This window comes from Heptranchias perlo, chromosome 13 (assembly GCF_035084215.1).
Source record: "Heptranchias perlo isolate sHepPer1 chromosome 13, sHepPer1.hap1, whole genome shotgun sequence".
Classification (NCBI taxonomy): Eukaryota; Metazoa; Chordata; class Chondrichthyes; order Hexanchiformes; family Hexanchidae; genus Heptranchias; species Heptranchias perlo.
The window spans coordinates 31,442,272-31,463,522 of NC_090337.1; the positions used below are offsets into that span (position 1 = coordinate 31,442,272).

Below are 21,251 nucleotides of genomic sequence, written 5' to 3' on the forward strand. Positions count from 1 at the left end.
CTGCCAGGGACCCAAGGGAATGGTCAGGTAAGTGCTGGAGGGGGGCTTTGTTTGGCTGCAGAGCAGATGCCAGTTGGGGGAGGGAGAGCAAAGATCGTGACGGGGAGGCCCATGGAATCCTTACAAAAATTAACTTACCCTGGCTAGTGCTGCCTCCTGCTAGGTTTCTCTGGTGAGTTTGCAACTAGGCAGGCCTCCCTGAGTTCCAGCAAAAATAACATTGTGGTGTTGATGCCATCATCGGGCTGTGACTTTTGCATTTCAATTAGGCCCGATTTTAAGTCCTCCCATGCATCATTCCTGTCCAGTGGTGTTGGGTGGGGGTTAAAATTGACCACATAATTTTATAATGAAGCATCTGGTAGCAGATAAGAGGTGGGAAGACTAATCAAATGTCTGATCCTTTGATCCACCATTCTTAAGTAGGCTTCAGTTGAGATTTTGTCCAACTTGAATAATGATAGACGTGTTGAACTACTGTGATTAAGGTTTATTGCATAAGAGCTCAGATGAACCAATCATTTTGGCAAAAGGGAACATTGAATTATCACTCACAATGCAACAGTTACCTCTGTTGCATTGGGACGCTGACAATTGAATGTGATAATGCCTCTGGGCATTTCCGTTAGTCAATAGGCATATTTTTCCTTTGTGGCACTGACACCTTATGATGATATTGAATAAACATGTTTGAGATCTTTAACTGTCATCCTGGCCATACTATTAGAATATCTAACATTATGGTCATTTGTAACTTTGCCTTCGTTGGGAAAGTTCCAGCACTTTAGTCCAGGATGTTCTGTAACCAGTCAGACTTTTGGGGATCACATATATTCTCTAATTTCTCATTTTGCTACTGAGATTGTCAACTCTACTACAAATGGCATTTACTTTTACCATAAGTTGTCTTAGATTGAGGCTGTTCATTTTTCTTTCAACTTGGGTCAGTGGAGTTGATTTTAAAGCATCTTTGCAGGTCCAGGCAGCAAACCTGACAGGTGCCCACGGATTGATTTCCTATTTGCAGCAATTTCAGTTAAAGAATGCAGCCATAATTTAAACTACTTTATCGGGGAATTTGAGATTGTTAAACTGAGAAGTCAGCACCTAAGCTACACTCAAGTAGATTGGTCATAGGACTCCTCTTTTCCTGACAATTTACTTTCCGCTTTCTCTCTTGAAGGGATATTGAAAAGAACTCTTTTATATAAAAACCTGCATCAAATATCTGTGAAGTTGGCCGTTACTCAATTATTGAATAGTGTCTGGTTTCAGATTTTAGTATTATTAAACTAGCTTTGGATTTACATTCTTCAATAGTAAAGTTTTTCATAATCCTTTATATATTCTGAGATCATGCATTTTAGAATGTAGACCCTGTAGTAATCATGAAATTAGACAAACTTCTGAGAGATTGTTTGCAGATGTAAGTGGTGGTCTAGGCCAAGTATTGGGGAGATGGGTCCGGGTATATGATCTATTGCTAATGGGGCTCTAACAGAGAAACCATATAAAAACAGGATCCCTAAAACAGTCTATGCTAGCATATACTTTCTGTATGGCCCCCAAGGTCTGCCCAATGTTGGATTTACTGTAAAAATAGTAACACCTGTATTTGACATTGTTCAAATTTAACCTTCAACTCAGGGAAATGTCAACACTCATGTTGTGCATTCTCTTAACACTAAATTAAGTAGTCTTGAATTACTTAAAAGGATACAAATTGATAAAATAATTATTTGTTGGGTAAATGTTGCTAAACTGAACACGATTTACACATGAACATCCAACTACATAACTGTAAAGATTTCCAGTGTTGTTGAGACTGTATATTTTCATATCCCCCCCCATCCTCCCCACCCCCTTGTATAAACTTCCGAGGTGGTCGGGCATGTCACAGCTTGTAGCAGAAGAATTTCTGCTCTGTTGAGTTCAGACAAGGTCTCCATTAACTCCAAACCTGTGAGGAAATCATTAGAAACAAAACTCTGAAAACTACCACATCCCTACAACAAGCAGGGAAACAAATGGTACAGGCATGAAGTCAGAATAGAATCATCCGCTCTGTATCACTGAATAAATTTACCTACCTCAGAGATCATTCACTGCCTTTGAGGGATGGGGAGGGACAAGGAACAGGCCTTCCAAAAAAGCGATGAAGCTTCTGGGCTGTCTACTAGACTGCAAGATGTGACAGGTCTTTACCAGCCCTCAGCTTCTTTGTGTCTTCAACATAATAGGAGTACACAAGTGAGCAACAGTTCTGTAGTCATACTATTAGTCACTGCAGGTCTTTGGAAATGCTAATGTTCTGTTACATCCTCCCCAGCTCCTGAATGCTGTCAGCTGATAGATACAAAGAATGGGCACTTCACTTCCCATAACTTAGACCCGAGTCACTGGGTAAAAGTTTTGCTTAAAAAGACTAATCTTTACCGAATCATCTCTAGTTTGTCTCACATCTGTTGAACTAGTCTCCATAAATGGACAATAAAGTTGATAGTCTTAAATTCATCATTCAGCTTTATTTTATCATGTTGTATGTGGGTGCCCTCTTTCATTAAAGTTTATTGATTTTCCACATAATGCTAATTAAAATTAAATATTTTGTATATCTAAGCAAATCAACAGGACAAATTCCCATAAGTAACATGCTCCTTCCTTAAATGGGCTTCTAAATGTATACTGCTGGATAACTGGAAGGCACACACTGAATATCCAGATGTTACAAACTTTAATTTTACAAATATATAAAGGAATCTATTGAAATAAATTAAAGAGTTAAAAAGGGTCACACTGAGGCAATAAAATGACTGTTTGCTTCTTGTATTCCACTAACAACAGATATACTTATCAATGCCCCTGAAGTTGGACTCAACCTCTGCAATAATTTGATTAGCTGAATGCATTTAGGCCTAAATAACAATGTTAAGGCAAATTCAGATAACGACCTGGCACTAATAAAAATGATTTAAACTTTTGTTGAATTCTTCAGCACATTCCCTTAGGTTATGAAGGGTAGAAGGGTCACTTACAAATTGCTTTTCTTGATTCAGCAACAGTGATTTTTAACACAAAAAGTAGTCATTGTTGTCGAAGCAGTTATTATTTACTCTCATGAATGCCCCAAAGGTTTGATTGGTAACAAGGACCAACCTCCACCGGCTTGGAATTTTTCACTATACGAAGGATTCAAGAAAGTTATAAAGTTAGTAACCGAAACTCATTAAACATAACCAAAAATCAAACTTGGTTACGCATTCAATAGAAGAAACACAGAGTCTGAGGCATACAAGCCTGGACATCAGAAATGTTACCAATATGCTTGTGATACGATATACTGGGAAGTATTTTATCTTTAAATGTACAGTTTTGCTGCTATTGTCTCTTTCCACATTCTATGTAGTTTATCAATGCAGACCAACAAAATTACAATTACAGTTCAACCATGAAGCAGTTCAGGGTTACTTTTCAATGTTAAGGATCATAATTTATAAAGCATTATTTAAGAGCTAAAGACCAACATGCAGGTTACTTTTTTTTTTGAAAACCTACTTCACTAGTGCTGAAAGTAGCAGGAAAAATTGATTTTTGAAAGATTTTTGTTTCGGATTTAAAAGAAACGAGCGAGGCACAAGAACTACAAAAGAAACGATCAATCATCAAACACACTTCCATGTGAAAGTCTTCAAGCAGTCATGAAGAAACACGACCAAGTCTCCTTTCTTACCTCTTCAGTATCCAGTCAAAAGAACATGAATGTACAGGTGTTAGGAGATTGCAAAACGTAATGCTTCCACACCATTTAACGACTCAAGTCAGGAGTATGATGGAATATTCACCACTCACCTGGATGGGTGCAGCCACAACTTAGGAACAGGACTAGGCCTTTCAGCCCCTCAAGCCTGTTCTGCCATTCAGTGAGATCATGGTTAATCTGTATCCTAACTTATTCACCCACCTTGGCTTCATATCCATTAATACCCTTGGCTAGCAAAAATCTATCGATCTCAGATTTAAAATTATTAATTGAGCTAGCATCTACTGCTTTTTGTGGGATAGTTCCACACTTCTACCAACCTTTGTGAGGAGAAGTGTTTCCTAACTTCTCTCCTGAATTCAAGGTTAGGTCCCCTTGTCCTAGACTCCCCCATCAGTGGAAAAGGTTTCTCTCTATCTGCCCTATCAATTCCTTAACCTTCTATATTCCAGGGAGTCTCTCCTCATAATTTATCCTTGGAGCCCGAGTAATATTCTGGTGAATCTGCACTGCACTCCATTCCAAGGCCAATATATCCTTCCTAAGGTCCGGTGCCCAGAACTATACACAATACTCCAGATGTGGTCTAACTAGGGCTTTGTATAGCTGTAGCAAAACTTCCACCCCTTTATATTCTAGCCCTCTAGATATAAAGGCTAACATTCCATTTGCCACAACACTCAAGAAGCTTGACACCATCCAGGACACAGCAGTTTGCTTGCTTGCCACCCCTGCCTCTGGACTCATTATCCCCCCATCATCACTGGTACACTGTGGCTGCATTATGTAAACTCGACAGGACGCAGTGCAGAAACTCATCAAGGTTACTTCGACAGCATCTCCCTCCCCTGCAACCTTTACCACTGAGGAGTAGGAGAACAACAATGTCATGGGAGCGCCATCACCTTCAAGTCATTCACCATTCTAACTTGGACATGCAGCTCCATACCATTATTATTGTTGGGTGAAAATCCTGGAATTCCCAACCTAAAACCATTGTGGAAGCACCATCACCACAAGAACTACAGTGGTTCAAGGAGAATGCCCAATACCATCTTCTCAGGCCAAGTGGGAATGGGCAATAAATGCAGCCCTGTTAGCATCGCCCACATTCAGAGAACAAATTAAAGAAAAATAATTTAAGAAATGAATAAAATTTTCTCTAACTGGGATCAAGGCAGATTGTGATACATTGGGGAGAGTACCACCTGTTGTATCATGTGAATGATGCTTAACAGGCAACAAGTAGCTCAGCAAATGAGTGACTTGCATTAATAAATCTTGTATGATCCATATCAATTAATTTAGTGATCAAATTATGCTGGGTCAGTGTTAGAAGCTTTTTTATAAATGTATTTCTGTACCTCAGAATTTGCAGAGTAAGGTCCAAAACTGAAAAACCAACATTTGGGAACCATTTTCAGCAGCATCATACACCGTAAACATTTCACAAGTAAGCAGTTGTGTTTCCAAAATTGTATTCCGTTTTATTTAAATACAACGGCATTCAATAAATACATGACTCCTCACTAATTACATCATGCACGGCTTGGACACTTGCAAAGAAAAAAAAATCACAAACTATGATAATTTTTTTCATTTATATAAGCATATTCTGAGGATTCTGCTGAAGTACAGACCCATTATCGAAAGATCCAAATGGAAAACACATTGGATATAACTTTTGTTTTACTCCAGACAAAATTTCATCTTACAAGTTCTTTAATTTTACGTTTTTTTTCTTCCAGGGATCAGAGAGATGCACACTTTGCTTGTGCATTAATAGGTGCAACTGAGTGCACTCATGAAGTGGATGAGACAAGTAGACTATGTACGTTCTGGTGAATGCAGTTTCAGACAGCTGTTCTTTATTTCTTATTGAGCTGGACATGAGGCAAACAGTTAAAATATTTGCACTGAAAAATGTTATACATTTGACAAAACAGTTCATCAGCCCTCACTTACACAGCAGCGCTTAGTCTTGTTTTGGACACTTGAGACAATCAACATTTTAATGTGTTTCAGGAGGTTGAATATTACAATAGAAAACGTGATTAGCTGAAGCTTTTGTGCTGAAATTGTCAAGATTATAAAAACGCAAGGAAAACATTGCTCATGAATTCACAACTCAAAGAGTAGAATGAAAGGAGAATTTAAACGCTCTTTCAATTATAATGTACACAATTTGTGAAGTGATGTCTTCTGAGGTGTGTTTAAGCCAGTACTTTTGAGTCTCCCTGCAGCACATCAGACAATGGTTCCTGATTCAAGCAACATCTCATGACACATAGCTCCAGGTCAAGGGCTGTGTGGTGAACTAATTCGTACTAAGGAAAAAAACATTAACTTTAATTATAGCAATTCAAGTTTTAATCCAATAAAAATTGATAATCTTTAAAATGGTTCCAACAGTGCTGAAAAAACAAACAGTTAAATATTTTTTAGAAACATTAAAGAAAACCCATTTATTAGCAAGTTATAGACTGGCTTTAAAACAAACCTTTCTTCTGAAAATATTTTAAATTTATTCATTCAAATATGGAAAAGCAATAGAAAATAACTGATCGCGTAAATCACAATTAGATTTCTAACAGAATAATTAACAGAATAATAAAAATATATATTTTCCAGGTCAAATATTCCAGACCTGACCAAGACAAGCAAGTAATGTGCCAGTAAGATTCAATCTGAGTTTCTATGTTTACAATGGAACAATGTGAAAGGTATTTTAAAACCTTTTTTCCTCTTACAATATACAATTGCAACTCCCTTATAGTGCACATATCATGTGTTCTAGAATATTAAGTACTATTCCACGGGTATGCTGATAACCAATGTCTGGGACATGAGTGTAGGTGAAATGTGCTGATATTAATCAGAAATCCCTGTCAGCATGACTATAGTTTATCACATGGGAATAGCACTTAATCACATTCCATGAACAAGTATAAAAACATCTTTAGCTTCCCCCAGTGGCTCAGCTGGTTAAAGCAGTGAGTAGGGCCCTGGTTCGATCCCCAGTCTGTTCTGAATTAGCTGATCTTTAATCGGGGGGGGGGGGGGGGGTGATAGGAATGCCACAATTGGTTTCAGCAACCCTGTTTTAGGGAGAGGGGAAATCAGCTGGGTTCATACTCTTGATCACTATTCCAGTGACCCATGCTGAAAGTGTAGATGTTACGAAAGGATAGGAACAAACTCAGTTGTGCCTCCCGCTGTTAAATAGTCTGCCAGCACTCATTGTTTAGGATCACACAAGAAGAATGATCACTTATTCAAGGTGCCAGAGGGTGTATGGCACCCATGGAACTATACATCAGCAAGAAGTCAATACAGTATTTCATAAAAGGAAGAGAAATAGTTGGTCAAAAACTGGAGGGGGAGGGGTGGGGAGGAGACATGTTTATCTCATCTCAAAGTAGCCATAATTAAAATTGTACCAAACTCTTGACTCACTGCAGCATATAAATTAAAAAGAGCTGATTTGAACTATGGATTTACTTACAACATACAAGATGGCATTCAGAAATGACTGTTTATGCAGCACTCCTATCCAAACCAGTAAGGAATTAATAAAGTTGTAAACCATTTAAATATGGCCGGATTAGGTCCATGCAGTGATTACAATGAACATAAATAGAGCAGATTTACTTTGAAGTTTCCTCAACTATTTTTTTCTTGTTACTAATTTTGTCTGCCAGTTTTTCTCACTATCCCTCCTTTCCTGAGAGTGTTGACTCTTTACTGGGTAGAGTTATACAGGTGCCAGTTGCCTTTCAGTACTGTACCCAAGTGGCCATTATTCATATGAGAATTGTGACAGTAAATGGAAGATGTTTGACTTCTGAGGGCATCACAACAAAACCTGATGCTCACCCAGTGAATACACCTGTGCACTTCCAGCCATGATTGCTGGATAGTGATTAGGAGTGGGAACTCTGGTCAATATTTTGTCTTCTTAACCGAGGGAAGCTGAGCCTAATTGTGGTGCTTCATAACCCTCCTGTAGGGATCCAAACTAGGGCTCTCTTGGTCAGTATGGTTGAGCTACTCATTGGTTAAATTTTCTTAAGCCATCAGGGGAGCTCCTGAAATATTTTTAACAAGTTTGTGTAAATAACTTTTAGTAGATTTAAGCTAAATACATATTAGTTGATGAGAACACATACATACACTAGAAACATTGCTATTTTTCTTGATGAAGAGCTTCGATGAATACTTCTAACTTCTCCTGAATCTCACGAACTCTCTCTGAAATATAAAAAAGAATTGTTTGGCAATAACTGCAATCTCCACACACACATTAATTCATAACAATAAATATCACAATTAAACTGGAAGTACAAGGATATACTTGTATCAACTATGGAAGACTTTTGCCTTATCACAGACCTGCAATTGAGTTTTATGAGATACATTATGGCCCCAGTTAAATTACATTAATATGCTTCAAAGTATATTTTGAATTTAATGTTTGCTACAGTTGACTGCAGATCAAAGCTTACTTGATTCAAATAAAATTTTCTAACTTTCAATTCATTTCAAATATACCAATATCCTGATCTAAGCATTAAATGTTTTCCCAATTATCTTCTTTTATCGCATTATCATGGTAAAATCCTTTGTAGGTATCACGATGACCAGCAAGCATCTTCAAATCCCAAACTTACTAAGATTAGACATCTCTGAATCAAGCACAAGATCTTTTCTAAGATCCTGAAGCATTGTAGGAAGGAATTATTTTTAGATAGTGCTCAGAAACATGAAAGAAACATCCAATGATGACTCCTAGACATATTTTTCTAGAAATATATCAAACTCCTGGAAGACCAAGACAATCTGGAGTGCATCTTCATGTCTTGTGTAGAAATTCTTTCTCTAACTAAGATGTAGATTATTCAGTGTTGATGACTAATAGGTCTGTGAAATTTGTATTAACAATCTAGTCTTCTGAGCAGTGCCTTAATGATTTGAAAAACTGTGAAAAAATTGGAACCCACTATTCTGCAGGAGCTTGTTAAAATGCCTCAGATCCAAGATGACTCTGATGCCCCCTGTTATTTTTGATAACAATTAGCTGGAGTGGTATGTGATTGTATTTCCTCTCGAACTGTACTTCAGCCATTCTGAATTGATAAATCCCTTAAATTAAGAGGATCCTGCTGCAAATTGAAGGGACTCGGAACTGTGAGATCACTGCCCAATTGAACAAGCTGGTGTGCAACTTGGTTGTATTTTCTTTCTATTGTCCTGTTGCCTTTTCCTCAGATGGCAAAATCTGAGTAAGTACAGATAAAAATCTTTAAGAATTACAACACATAACAGAGCTCGAAAGGAACTTGCATGGACCTATAATATATTGAGATGCAATAGAATGCAAATATTGCACAGTAACATTACTATGTAAAATAATTCCCAGCTTTCCTTCAGTTGGCCAATTCTAATTCCTCACCCCTTTTTAAAATTATCTGTACAGTAAGACCATATGAAGCTTTGTCAACTAATACCAAAATTCTGTAGTGACATAATTGCATCTTGCTAGTACATTATATTAACACCAACACCTGGTAATCCCAAAGACAAATACATTTAAATTTCTTAACAATAATGTACATCCAGATGATTTAAACACGGTTTTACTTAAATCTGGTGTTAAAAATTCATCAAAATAAATGGCTTAATGCACACAAGTCATAAATAATAGTTCTATTAAGTCAGCTTATTGTGCATGCGTGGTTTCTGCTCATTTCTGTATAATTATCTAAAACACTAATGCAGTGAGTAAAAAAGATTCTTCAAATCATGATTAAGTTTAATTGATCAGTCTTTTACTTCTGCTTAATATTATTTTACTGCATGGTCTAGACTAATAACAGGAATGCTTTTGTGTATATTATATAGTTACAACATGTAAAGGTATTGGCCTGTGTGGACTGAAAAGGTTGTTATTTACATTCCACCTGAAGTTCTTTTGCATGGTTCCTTGGTCAGATCCTGAAATGTATCTTTTACACACCAAGCATTACCTCATTCATTGCACATGCCATTGTTGCCACTTGCTACAGCCCACATCCATTCTGCACAGCTGAAATAACAATGCCATCTGGCATCTTCACAGAATCCCAAATTAAACTAGAGATTATGTCAATTGCTGCCTCCAGTAGTATACAAAATAAAGTTTGTATTGGCTCTGGTCAAATTGTTTCAAACCAGTTTATAATCAAACTTAAAATATTTTAACCAAAAATGCCTTAATTCTAATACTTATTCCAGTGAATTAAATTTGATAGAATTTCTAAATTTGAACTGTTTATACAATAAAACAAACTTTACAATCAATATATTTTGCTTTTCTTTGTGTATGACAAGTCAGTTAGAAATTCAACTTTTAGATTTATTGTAGAATAATACAATGCCAAATTTATGTGGGTGACAAATTTCAGCATGGACACAGTTTTGAAACACCACAGTGTCTGCCATCTGCTATGCTTTAACTATACAAATTTTGTTAAATCTGATACCAGGCTGATCTGCGACCTGTGCTTGGAACCATGATTATTAGCTTATAATTATAGTTTTCTAAAGACAAAATATGTCAATTTTTGTCTCTAAAACTTAGTCCAGTTTTTTTGGTCAGTTATTCGCAAAATCACTTACGATTAATTTAGATCCAACAATTTTATTGGAAATGCAACCTTTGAGAATAAGACAGACCAAACTGTTGAAAAGTTGCAAAAATAGTATTCCAGAAAACTTTGAAGCACTTGGAATAAAGCCAATAACAAAGTTCATAACAACCCTCACATGCCCAAACATTAAACTATGATCCATACAAGCCTCTAACCCTTCTTCCCTTAATACTATTCTGTTAGTCTTTTGAAGTGTGTTTGTTTAAGAGATGAGCTATTCCATGCCTTAATTCATTATTTTTCTGATCTAGCCATGAATATTCTCATAATCCCCTAACCCATATACCAGAATCTCCTTCATGCACATTATGTGGACACGACTGCTTTCAAATATTGTTAGAATCCGATTCAGTGCAATTCTCATCTCCACATGAAGAGATACCTCTGCCACTTAATTTTCTCATCTCTAATCTTCTGGTGTAAGGTTCGGTGTGGTTGTAAAGTATCTAATTGGTCTGTAATCAGAGTTTGAATATATTTTTGACAGCACAAAACCTTAACAGATAAAAGAAGCTGTTGACTATCCTTAAAAGGATTCTGGCATAAATGTGCTTCCAGACACTGACTTTTTAATACTTTTTTCCTTTAATATAGTCTAGTTTGTGGCTACATAAATATTATAATATTAAACAGTGAGGGCTAATATCAAAATTATGAAAAAATGACAAGTATTATTGCAGCCCATATTTACTTTGCTAGCTCCTCTCCCTCTTCCGTTCTGTCCGCCAGCATGATTCTGACCTCTCTACAGCTACCCAATTCAACTTCCTCTCCCATTCTCATGCCAACATTTTTGTTGCTGGCATTCTACACTGCTCCCAATAAGCTCAATGCAAATTTCATGAACAACAGGGGTAACTTTTTGACTTCATACTTCCAACTAGAAGTCTTGCCTGCCAGGGGTGCGTATCAGAAATTTGAGTGCGCAAATGGTCAGAATCATACATAATACATGCAAAAAGTTCTAATATGTGCTCCCAGTGACCAAGGCATGAGGTCAGAAAATTATCCCCAATATCTTACCTTCATCCTGGGTACTCTTCAGCCCTTTGGTTTCAACATTCACTTTAGCTGTCTCCCCCATTTTCCTGCCAGTTTCTATCATTCACATTCTACAGTGTTCTCTTCCATTTTTGTGCCATTATATTAATCTTTTCCCTTTCTAACACCTTGCCACAGCATGACTGAAGATCTTTGTATATTATCCAGCATTTTCACCCTTTTCCAGCTTGTTTTTTAAATGTAAAGGCTTTTTAAACAAATGAGGTGCCTCTTGAATAATAGTTAACATTTTTATACTTTGGAGCCTTTACTTGTTCTCAGTCTTACATTTCATTCAGTCCATAAGCATATAATTGAACTCTGAAGTTATCTGAAACCAAGTTAAGGTGTGTAAACAGTTGTGGGAGATTTTATGATGAGTGTACTCCCTTGTAATAGAACTTATTGCTATTTTACAACAACTTTGTAAAATACACTGACACATGCACCCAAAACATTTTAATTAAATTTATTAAGTAGGACAATTAATGCTTAAGATTTTCACACCTGTTCATGTATTCAGTTCACTTACAAGAGTAAACTTAGTTCTCGTTTAACACAGGCAAATTTCAAAGCCCTTACCTTTATTAAGGAAGAAATGTTACAGATATTATATTGTGCCAGCAGGGAATGAGATTCTCTTTTGGAAGTTGTATATATGTATCTATATACTGGTTTCCTATTGGTGAACCAGATCCAAGATGCAAGCTGCCTGTAATTGCTTGAAATAGCATCCAATTGCCCATTAACTGTTAACATCACAAATTTTATATTTTTGCACTATACTGCCACAAAAGGTAGTCCAAGAATAAGGAATGAATTTTAGTTAAAGTCGGTCCCAAAATGGATTTTGTTTTGGATGCAATTTGTACTGAAGGAAGTCCCACACTCATCCTTTATGTAATTAAAGGCACAAATGGTGTATTGGTGTATAATTTGTAGATGGTTCAGCTGCTGCCCTCCAATATTCCAAGTTTGGCATTTTCCCAACTTTCACATAAAAGTCCGGGAACAAGATATTGGGCAGACTTAAAGCTTATGGATCAGGCTAGTAATGTCACAACATTCTGTGGTTTTTACAAAATATTGACAGGTCATGATTTTTCTCAGAAATAGTGTGATTTTGGACAAAGTCAGGAGGTGAAGAATTTCAAAAGCAAAATATTGCACATGTTGGAAATCTGAAATAAAAACAGAAAACGCTGGAAACACTCAGCAGTCAGGCAGCATCTGTGGAAAAAGACTACTGTTCCTCTATTTAATTTTTTAGTCTATAATTTTTAAGGAAATTGCAGTGTTAATGCAGGCACTACAGTTGTTCCAGCATTTGCATAAGCATCTGAGAGAACTCAGTACAAACTCGGAGAGAGCAATGCTCACGCTGCCAGATCAGGGTGAGACTGAGGAGCTGGAAGCATGAGTCTTTCAATTTTATCTGCAACTGTCCCATAATTTTCAGAAAAATTCGTGCGACTTTTCTCTAGTTATACTTATGAATAGCCCTGAAAAACTGAAATGCTATCAAAAATACAGGATAAATCTGAGATTTTAACACGCATCCAGTGCATATCCAACAAGATATTCACTTGTTCTTTCTCAAGCTGTTCAGAAATTCATTGGGCCCGAATTTAGCAGGCCTGCGGGTTCCCAGCGGGTGGTCCTCCAGGAGCGTGGTCAACACGCTCGGCGAAATTAGTGGGTTGCCCACGCGATCGTAGCAGGCAACCCACTAATAGGAATCAATTACCTGCTCCTCCGGGGTCCACGGCGCTGGCCTGCGCGTCGGTCGGGCTGCGCATGCGCAGTACGATCTGTCAGCTGGAGGCTCTCTAGTTAAAGGGGCAGTCCTCCACTGACAGATGCTGCAACCAATGGGACAAATTGCAGCATGGAGCAGCCCAGGGGGAAGGCTGCTCCCAGTTTAATGATGCCTCACCCCAGGTATCATCAGATGGGGTGAGGAGGAGGGGGAGGACACAGATCTTCCCCCCGGCGGGCGGGAGGAAGCGGCCTGCCTCTGCCACCAAGAAGGCCTGGCTCGAGGTGGCAGAGGGGTTCACCTGCGCCACCAACATATCGCCCACCTGCATACAGTGCAGGAGGCGCTGCAATGACCGCAGTAGGTCAGCCGCAGTGAGAACACGAAGTCTTTCCCCTACACTCCGTCTGCCACAACACTGCCCCCACCCCACATCTCCTTTGGCACCGCCAACACTATTCTGTCACATCACCCTTCATACCCACTCACACCCCATCCTCATCTTACCTCCACCTACTCACCTCGCCAGTACTCACCCTGCCACTAACACGCAACCCAATCCTCATACAATCTCATTGCTCCATCCCATACTCACCCTCTCGTGCATCTCCCTCACGGCCAGCCTCACTCAACCTGCCACCACCTGTGCTGCAGCCACAGGGCATGCATCACATATGTGCAGTAGGCAGCGTAAGGCAAACGTCTCGTCAGCATGAAGGGGGTGCACAAGGGTGTCTGAGGGTTTGTCATGGGTGTTACCCATATTGAATTTCAGAGCAACAAACAGCACACATTATATTGACACCACCACTGCCATGTCTCCGCGAATCCTGTCCGTTGTGTCCAATAATGCCCGCTCCTGGGTATCACTATGAGGACCCACCACTGATGCCACCCATCGTTGTTACTGCAGAGTAGGTGCAGGTGTATTTGCAGGGCTCGTCCGCGCAGACGACTGAGAGACATCGGCGGTGTAGCCGGCTGCACCCTGGAAGGATGCGGAGGAGAAGGTGTGGAGGGCAGTGGTGACTTTGCCAGCGACAGGTAAGCAGTTGGTGCTGGGGCCAGCCAGGAGCAGCTCGGCATGAAAGAGGCTGCAGATCTCCACGACTACATGTCGAGCGAATCTGCGCCTCCCTGTGCACTGCTGCTCGGAGAGGTCCGGGGAGCTGCGCCTCGGTCTGTGGACCCTGTGGCGAGGGTAGTGCCCTCTGCGACGCGTCTCTCTCTGCGGTAGCCCTCCCTCCTGCTGTGCAGGTGGGCGTGCAACAACACCGTGTTGGGGGGATCCACATCTCTGCGGCGGACGGCGTGGACTGCGAGGCTGCTGGTGCTGGTCATGCTCTTCGTCCTCCGAGGGTCTCCACACACCACCCAACTGGCAGGTGTTGGTCTGAGGGGTTGTGCAGGGTAGGTGTGTGGTTCCTCGGACTGGGGCTGCGGTTTCGTGTCGGTCTGTCCTCTGGCTTGGCGGGGGGTGGTGGAGGGCAGGGGTTGCCCTATGTGACGCGGTGGCCTCCTGCGTGGGTGAGGGCTCTCCCCCGTGGAGCGCACCTTGGCACCTGCCACAGGCTGCTGGCTGCAACACGCCTGGTTGAAGGGAGACTGTTTCCCCCAGTGTGGGAAACTCACTGCCTTGAACCGAAAATCCCACACTTCCTCTTTTGACAGCTGCTTCAGCTCATTAACTGACCACAACGAGCAAGGTAAATACTCTCAAGTGGAACCCCGCTGGCTTTAATTGCCTGCGGGATTCCCACCAGCGGGGCTTGCGCGCGCAGCCCCGCACGTCAGCGCGGTACCCGGAAGTGGCCGGGATTTCGTCGCGATCCGGTCACGTGACCGGAGATCGGGATTTTCGGGGCCACCCCGCTGGGAACCCGCCGGAAACACGATCCTAAAATCGAGCCCATTGTGTCTGGGAATGGCCGTGACAGATATGACTTGAGCTGTTGAGCCAAGAAGTGCCACCTCATATTAGGGAACATTTCCAATTAGCTCCCTTCCTGGAGGTTTAACTTGCACCAAATGGGAAATGCCCATGTAGCACCTTGTTCATCATCAGGATCGATCAGAGATCACTCTTCAAATTTTGAATGTCTCAAACCCACCTCGTAGTGAAATGAGACTCACATCTGTGAATGTTATTGTCCATCTTGTTCAATAGAGGAGTTAAGGTTAACATAAGTTTTTAACTAGTTATTAAAAAATTAATCTCCCCTCTATATAAGGACCAGCATATAGAAGAGAAGTTAAAATGGAGGAAGGACATACAAGGCACATAGACATACAGAGGGAAAACTGACTCAAAACCGGTGCCAATTCACCATAACAAAAAAAAAATCCAGACCACCCTACCTCCATCAGGAGAGAACTGGGTGGTGGGTAGATGGATTGGGAGGGGGAGAGAAGGATATCCTATAAGGGGCCTCTTTTAAAGTGAAATTATTGATATATGTTGATATATGCAACACACACTCAATGATGTCCTTGGGTATTACATATTGCACATCAATCTGTTTAAGAAATAAAGGCCTGAACAAAGTCTGATGGAACATATACTTAATATACTTGGCACAATCACCGAGATCAAAGGCCTTTTAGGATCCAACAATACCACAACCATGGGGTGGGAAGGAGAGGGAGGTTGGCGTCTCAGTTTTCATTTGCACGCACAGGAGATTCATGACTTCCTGGTATTATCTGACGTAAATGTCCCTCCTATCCATCACACGGGATCCAGTGTCCAGGCAAAAGGCATCTTGGCTATTATTTTAGAGGTGGAAGCAATAACTAGTACACAAACTGAACTGCACTCATTCCACATTTAAACATGCTTAAAGTGGAAAGTTCAAAATTTGACTTTTAAAAAAAATTAGAGACCTTGTTGTAATAAGCTAGGTTTCTGTGCTTACAGTTATCAGGTCTGGTATCTACAGTTTAGTTTATCACCAATTGCATGTGCAATTTTCAAACTATGCCCATTTGATCTGTCATAAACACCCAATTACAGATTTTGTACTTCCCAAACTTGAATTGTGTTTGGAGAGAACTATATAAACTAGTGTGTAGCAATGGTAGTGACAGCAATTTGAGATAATGAAATAAGAATGGCACATAACATTAAAGCTTAAGTCTCAGTAGTGTGTTGATGCCAATACACTAAATAAACCTAGTGGCAATACCGTAGCTTTTTGACTTGACTTTCAGCCATCAAAGATTTCAGATGCCTGAGTTAGACGATCAGCCATGATCATTTTGAATGGCGGAGCGGGCCCGAAGGGCCTACTCTTGCTCCTATTTTCTATGTTTCTATGTATTTACTGCACAATGAGATGTAAATCACCAGGTCTTAGCACCATAATTGTAGAACATTCTACCGCCTTCAGTTTTTCCTGCCTCTTACAATCTTCAGATTTCAAAACCCAGATTTGGGCATCACCCAATCATTACTTCCTGATTTATCATACCGTTTCTTTTACTTTCTTCAACCTTGGTGTCCCGCACAATGTCCCTGACTCTACATCTGGTTTCTCAATAAACCAGTTAAGATGGGTGCCATAGGTGAAGAAATTACAATCGAGATAGTCCAAGAGCATATAGTATGTGCAACCTATTACCCTCTGGACGTATTTCTTACAGGCATTCATTAACTCCAACAGTGCCACAAAAACCTTATGCTGAGTATCATCCGACCATATGAAAAGAGATCAGGGACTGCATTTTAACTTCTCCTATATCACCAGGAACAGAAAATTGGCACAAATGTTCATCATCAGGTATTGTAGCCCCTCCAACCAGATCTCTTTTTACTCATCCCCCTCCTATGACCTCTAGGATTTCAACAAGGACGTCCACCTAACCAACACTAACCAGAGTGGAGCAAATACTCTTTGTGGGATGGGCTTCCTGGAGTAAAGTTTTATCAAATTTCAAGCCAAATTTGGTATCTTTCATGGGGTCTTTACCTTTTACCATTTAGGAAACTACTATTCCTAATGCTAGTTATTGTAGAACCAAACCTAAAAATGAAAGTTTTACTACTCTATGAGCTTATAAAAACAGAAACACAATTACTCTTGCATCTCTGAAAAAAGACGCATTTGAATATTTTACTCTTTTTCTCCTCAATAACGGAAATTTCTAATGACTAAAAGGGTTTAAAACAAAACAAAAATAACATTTCACATCAATACATTTACCCGCTGAACTGTGTTTTCTGTCTTCTAATGCAGTCAGTAAAATTTTTACTTGGAAAGGCCTCAGCCTCTCCGAAAAGCCTGGGGCTTCAACTTGATAATTTTTCTCAGAGGGCTGACTTTGTGAGCTGAATGTGGATGGTGCGGCCTGAGCTGGTACAGTATACCTAATTTTTCAGGATGCATCTGTACCAGGGAGCTGCATGACGGATATTTTTCTTTAGCTTCCAAGCAGTTATTGCTTAGTTGTTTTTCAAAATGATTTGAACAAAAGCTAGAGGACAAATTTCAAAATCTTTATTCAGATGAAGCTAATATTGATTTTTTTTTTAAAAACAGAAAAATTGTATGCGTGCATACGTGGAAAAAATGTGTACTGATTATACACCTGTTGCAGCTTTTGTTTGGTGTTCTATAAACTTCAGAAAGTATATCGCGGTGAAGGAACTGAGAGAGAAGGAAAGAGGGACAGTCTTTTATGCAAATGTTTAATTTTCAAAAAAACACCTGTTGAATTTTGAAGCCAACTAATTATGTCACCTATGTTTTGTTGACTATTAGAAAAGGTAAATGCTAATTGCTTACATCTGTGAGACAGATTCTAATTGCTAACATTTATGGTTAACAGAGAGGGTCAGACAGACAATGACTTTCCTCATTCTAATTTGAGCCTCTGAGGGGAAACAGATAGGAAGGGATGGTAGTACGAAAGAGGAAAACAGGTTAAAGGTGAGGAGGCCTCTGGTCTCATACCACCCACCATGATGGCGGGTGGTGGGGGGGAAAAAAAGTGTGGATGTACGGTTGAGGATGAGGTGAATGACAGCAGAGCAAAGGGGAGGGGGAATATATGGGGGTTGAGTGGGTTGTTGAAAGGATAAACAATGGGAGTGAGAGGGTGGTAGGAAGTTGGAGGAGACAGTAGGAAGGAGAAGGGGACACAATGGGAGTGAGAGGTTAGGAGGAAACATCATTGGGGGAGAGGATGAGAAGGGAGCCATTGAGGGCCACATTTCACCACAACCTTCACTCCAAATACAGCCTACAGTCATTGATGGTTCCTTTTTCTGCCACACCATCAATCATCTCTCATCGGAATGTAAAAATGAAAAAGGCAGAGAGAGAAGCAGAAGAGGGCAGAGAGAAACAAAAACAGTTAGTTAGAGAAAAGCAGTAGAGAAGAGAAAGTAGAAGTAGAGACAGAGAGAGATAAAACAGCAACATGAAGATAGCAGAAATTCACAAGAGAGACCATATTATGCAACTTGCTGTATGCAACACAATGAGAGATAGACGAGTAATATATTAAAAATCTTACGTGTAGTTCTATTATAAATTCCTATTTTCACATTTAGAATTAAAACTGCCAATGTAAACTTGTCACGCTTTAATTGCACTCTCCCTCTCACTCCCATTGCTTATCCTTTCAACAACCCACTCAACCCCCATATATTCCCCCTCCCCTTTGCTCTATTGTCATTCACTTCATCCTTAACCCTCCATCCATACTCTCTTCCCCCCCGCCCCCACCCATTGTATTTGGGTGGAGGTTGTGGGTAAAATGTGGGCCTCAGTGGCTCCCTTCTCATCCCCTCCTTCAAGGGTGTTTTCTCCTATCCTCTCCCTCCCACTGTGTCCCCTTCTCCTTCCTACCATCCTCTCACTCCCATCGCTTATCCATTCAACAACCTACTCAACCCCCATATATTCCCCCTCCCCATTGCTCTGCTGTCATTCACCTCACCCTTAGACGTCCATCCACTCTTTCCCCCACTCCCGCCCATCAATGGTGACAATGCAATGCCTCAGTTTTGTGTCTCCCTGCTCCTCAACCTGAATTGCAGAGTAACTTCTCTGCTCCCTGAACGGCCATACAAATTGCTATTTCATTATCAAATCAAAGTGCTATACAAAAATAAAGATAGAATACAAGACTTAAAACTAACACCTGAATTATGTCTATGTGCCCTGGTCGAGTTATATCCTGGCCTCTAACCCCGTTTCACCTGAAAACTACATTTGATCTCTACTTCCTGTGTGTGACACTACAGGATCAACTGATAAAGACAAAAACAGACAGCCTGGGAATGCACCCATATCACATGATCTAAATTTGTATAAACTAAGTAATTTCTACCTAAAAGGATCAAATTTATTCCTCCAATATAGAATATACAATTTTTAAAAAATATAAACTATTCAAGCAATTTCTCTGCTATGCTAATACAAGGCTGCAGCACATCATGCCATTGTTTTACTGCATATTTCAAATTCAGACTATAAATCAAAACTAATAATTTTCTCCTTTTATTTTTGTAGCCTATTCTATATCCTTTTACAGCCAAGATGATTTTTTTCCACGTAAGATGATTTATTTAGTTATAAAGGTAAAAACAATATACATTTGCTGCCTAAATATTTATAAAGAGAATGTCAAAGCAATACAATTATAGTGTGTGTCAATGTTGAATATTAAATACTGCTTTTATTTGGAATCCATTATCAGAAATGCATTCCTAAATTTTAAACAAGTATGCTAGTCCTATGAAGTGCAAAGTTGACTGGTAACACATCTTAATGCTGAAAATAAAATTTTCACTTTTTACTCAATCGTTTTTTTTCCTTTCAACTTATCCAATAGTCACATTGCAAAGTGAACAAGGCTATGATTTACTGGTGTTGACAAAGAGTCCTTTACAAAAGTAAAAGCTTATGCACAACCTCAGAGGTACCCACTGTTTTCTCTCCGCTTCTAACACCTAGTTCATAAGGCAGAGTTTTCAAGTCGATGTGGCTCAGAGAAAAACTAGTGAGCTTTTAAAAAGAGAAACCACCCAATGTGCTGCCCTTTAAGATCCAGAACATCATTTATCTCCTGAGAAGAAAGATTTATATCAACCCATTCCTTGTGGGCTAAAAAACAGATGGGAAGTGAATGGACAGTCAGCAGGTCAAGAAAACACAAGGGAGGTGCCATTTATCTCCTGGCTGTACATTCCCAGCATATGAAAGGGGTCAAGACTACAAACACATTGCTGGAAGCTGGAAAAGCCCTTTTTTTCCTCGGCTGTTACAAAAGGGAACGTGGTTCCCATCCTGCTGTCAAATAGCATAAATCTCCATTTGTCAAATCTTTGACTGGAAGTGCAACTCTAAGAAATGCATTGGTGAAACTGTAATAAATCAAAGGTAACAACCACTCTTTGGAGGGAACCAAACACAAACTGTGGCATTGTTTATCAGATTGAACTCTAATATCCTGGACCATTCCACTATTTTAGTGTTTACACTGCATGGCCTTACCAACAAACAGCTCATTTGGAGGAAGGGGGAGGGAAGAGCAAATGAACAGAGGGGAGATGACTGCAAAAGGGTGTTAAAAAGAGGCAACATTTTAGCAAGCTGAAAGTGGTTAAAATTAAAGCAAACTAAAATTCCAGCTGCACCAAAAATATTAGTGGCAAAAAATCCTGGGGCAGCAATTATGTTGCAGAAATTAAATTAAAAGAAAGTATAATTTATGAAAATCCAAAAGCATGTCAAGGGGAGATGATATATAGCCTAGAATTTGAGTTACAAATTACAGCCCAGATTGGCTAACAAAAAATGGGAGCATAACAGGGCAGTGAGATGGATTGTTCCACAATCTAGCATTTAAAACAATCACCAAGAGGAATGGTTAAGAAGTTTGACCTTTTTTGTGTTCAAAGATGCACCGTAACATTTAGGAAAATAAAGTGAAGGCATTTAAGACCTTAACAACTTTATTTTTTAAACAGTTAATGTCAATAGGTAAATCACAG

At 39.6% G+C, this 21,251-nt stretch overlaps 1 protein-coding gene across 6 annotated transcripts in view; it reads right to left on the minus strand.

Annotated features, from left to right (window-relative positions):
* Positions 1-5,221: 5,221 nt before the first annotated feature.
* Positions 5,222-21,251, minus strand: part of opa1 (OPA1 mitochondrial dynamin like GTPase) — a 108,355-nt gene continuing 92,325 nt past the window's right edge. For 5 of the 6 annotated variants that reach the window (XM_067995282.1, XM_067995283.1, XM_067995278.1 and 2 more), the window contains 2 exons: positions 7,934-8,011; positions 5,222-6,087 (listed from right to left, as the gene is read on the minus strand). In XM_067995282.1, coding sequence (XP_067851383.1) covers positions 7,947-8,011 — 65 coding nt within the window. In that variant the 3' untranslated portion in view covers positions 5,222-6,087; positions 7,934-7,946. Of the gene's footprint in view, positions 6,088-7,929; positions 8,012-21,251 lie in introns of all 6 variants that reach the window. The other variant, XM_067995281.1, reaches the window with a different exon arrangement.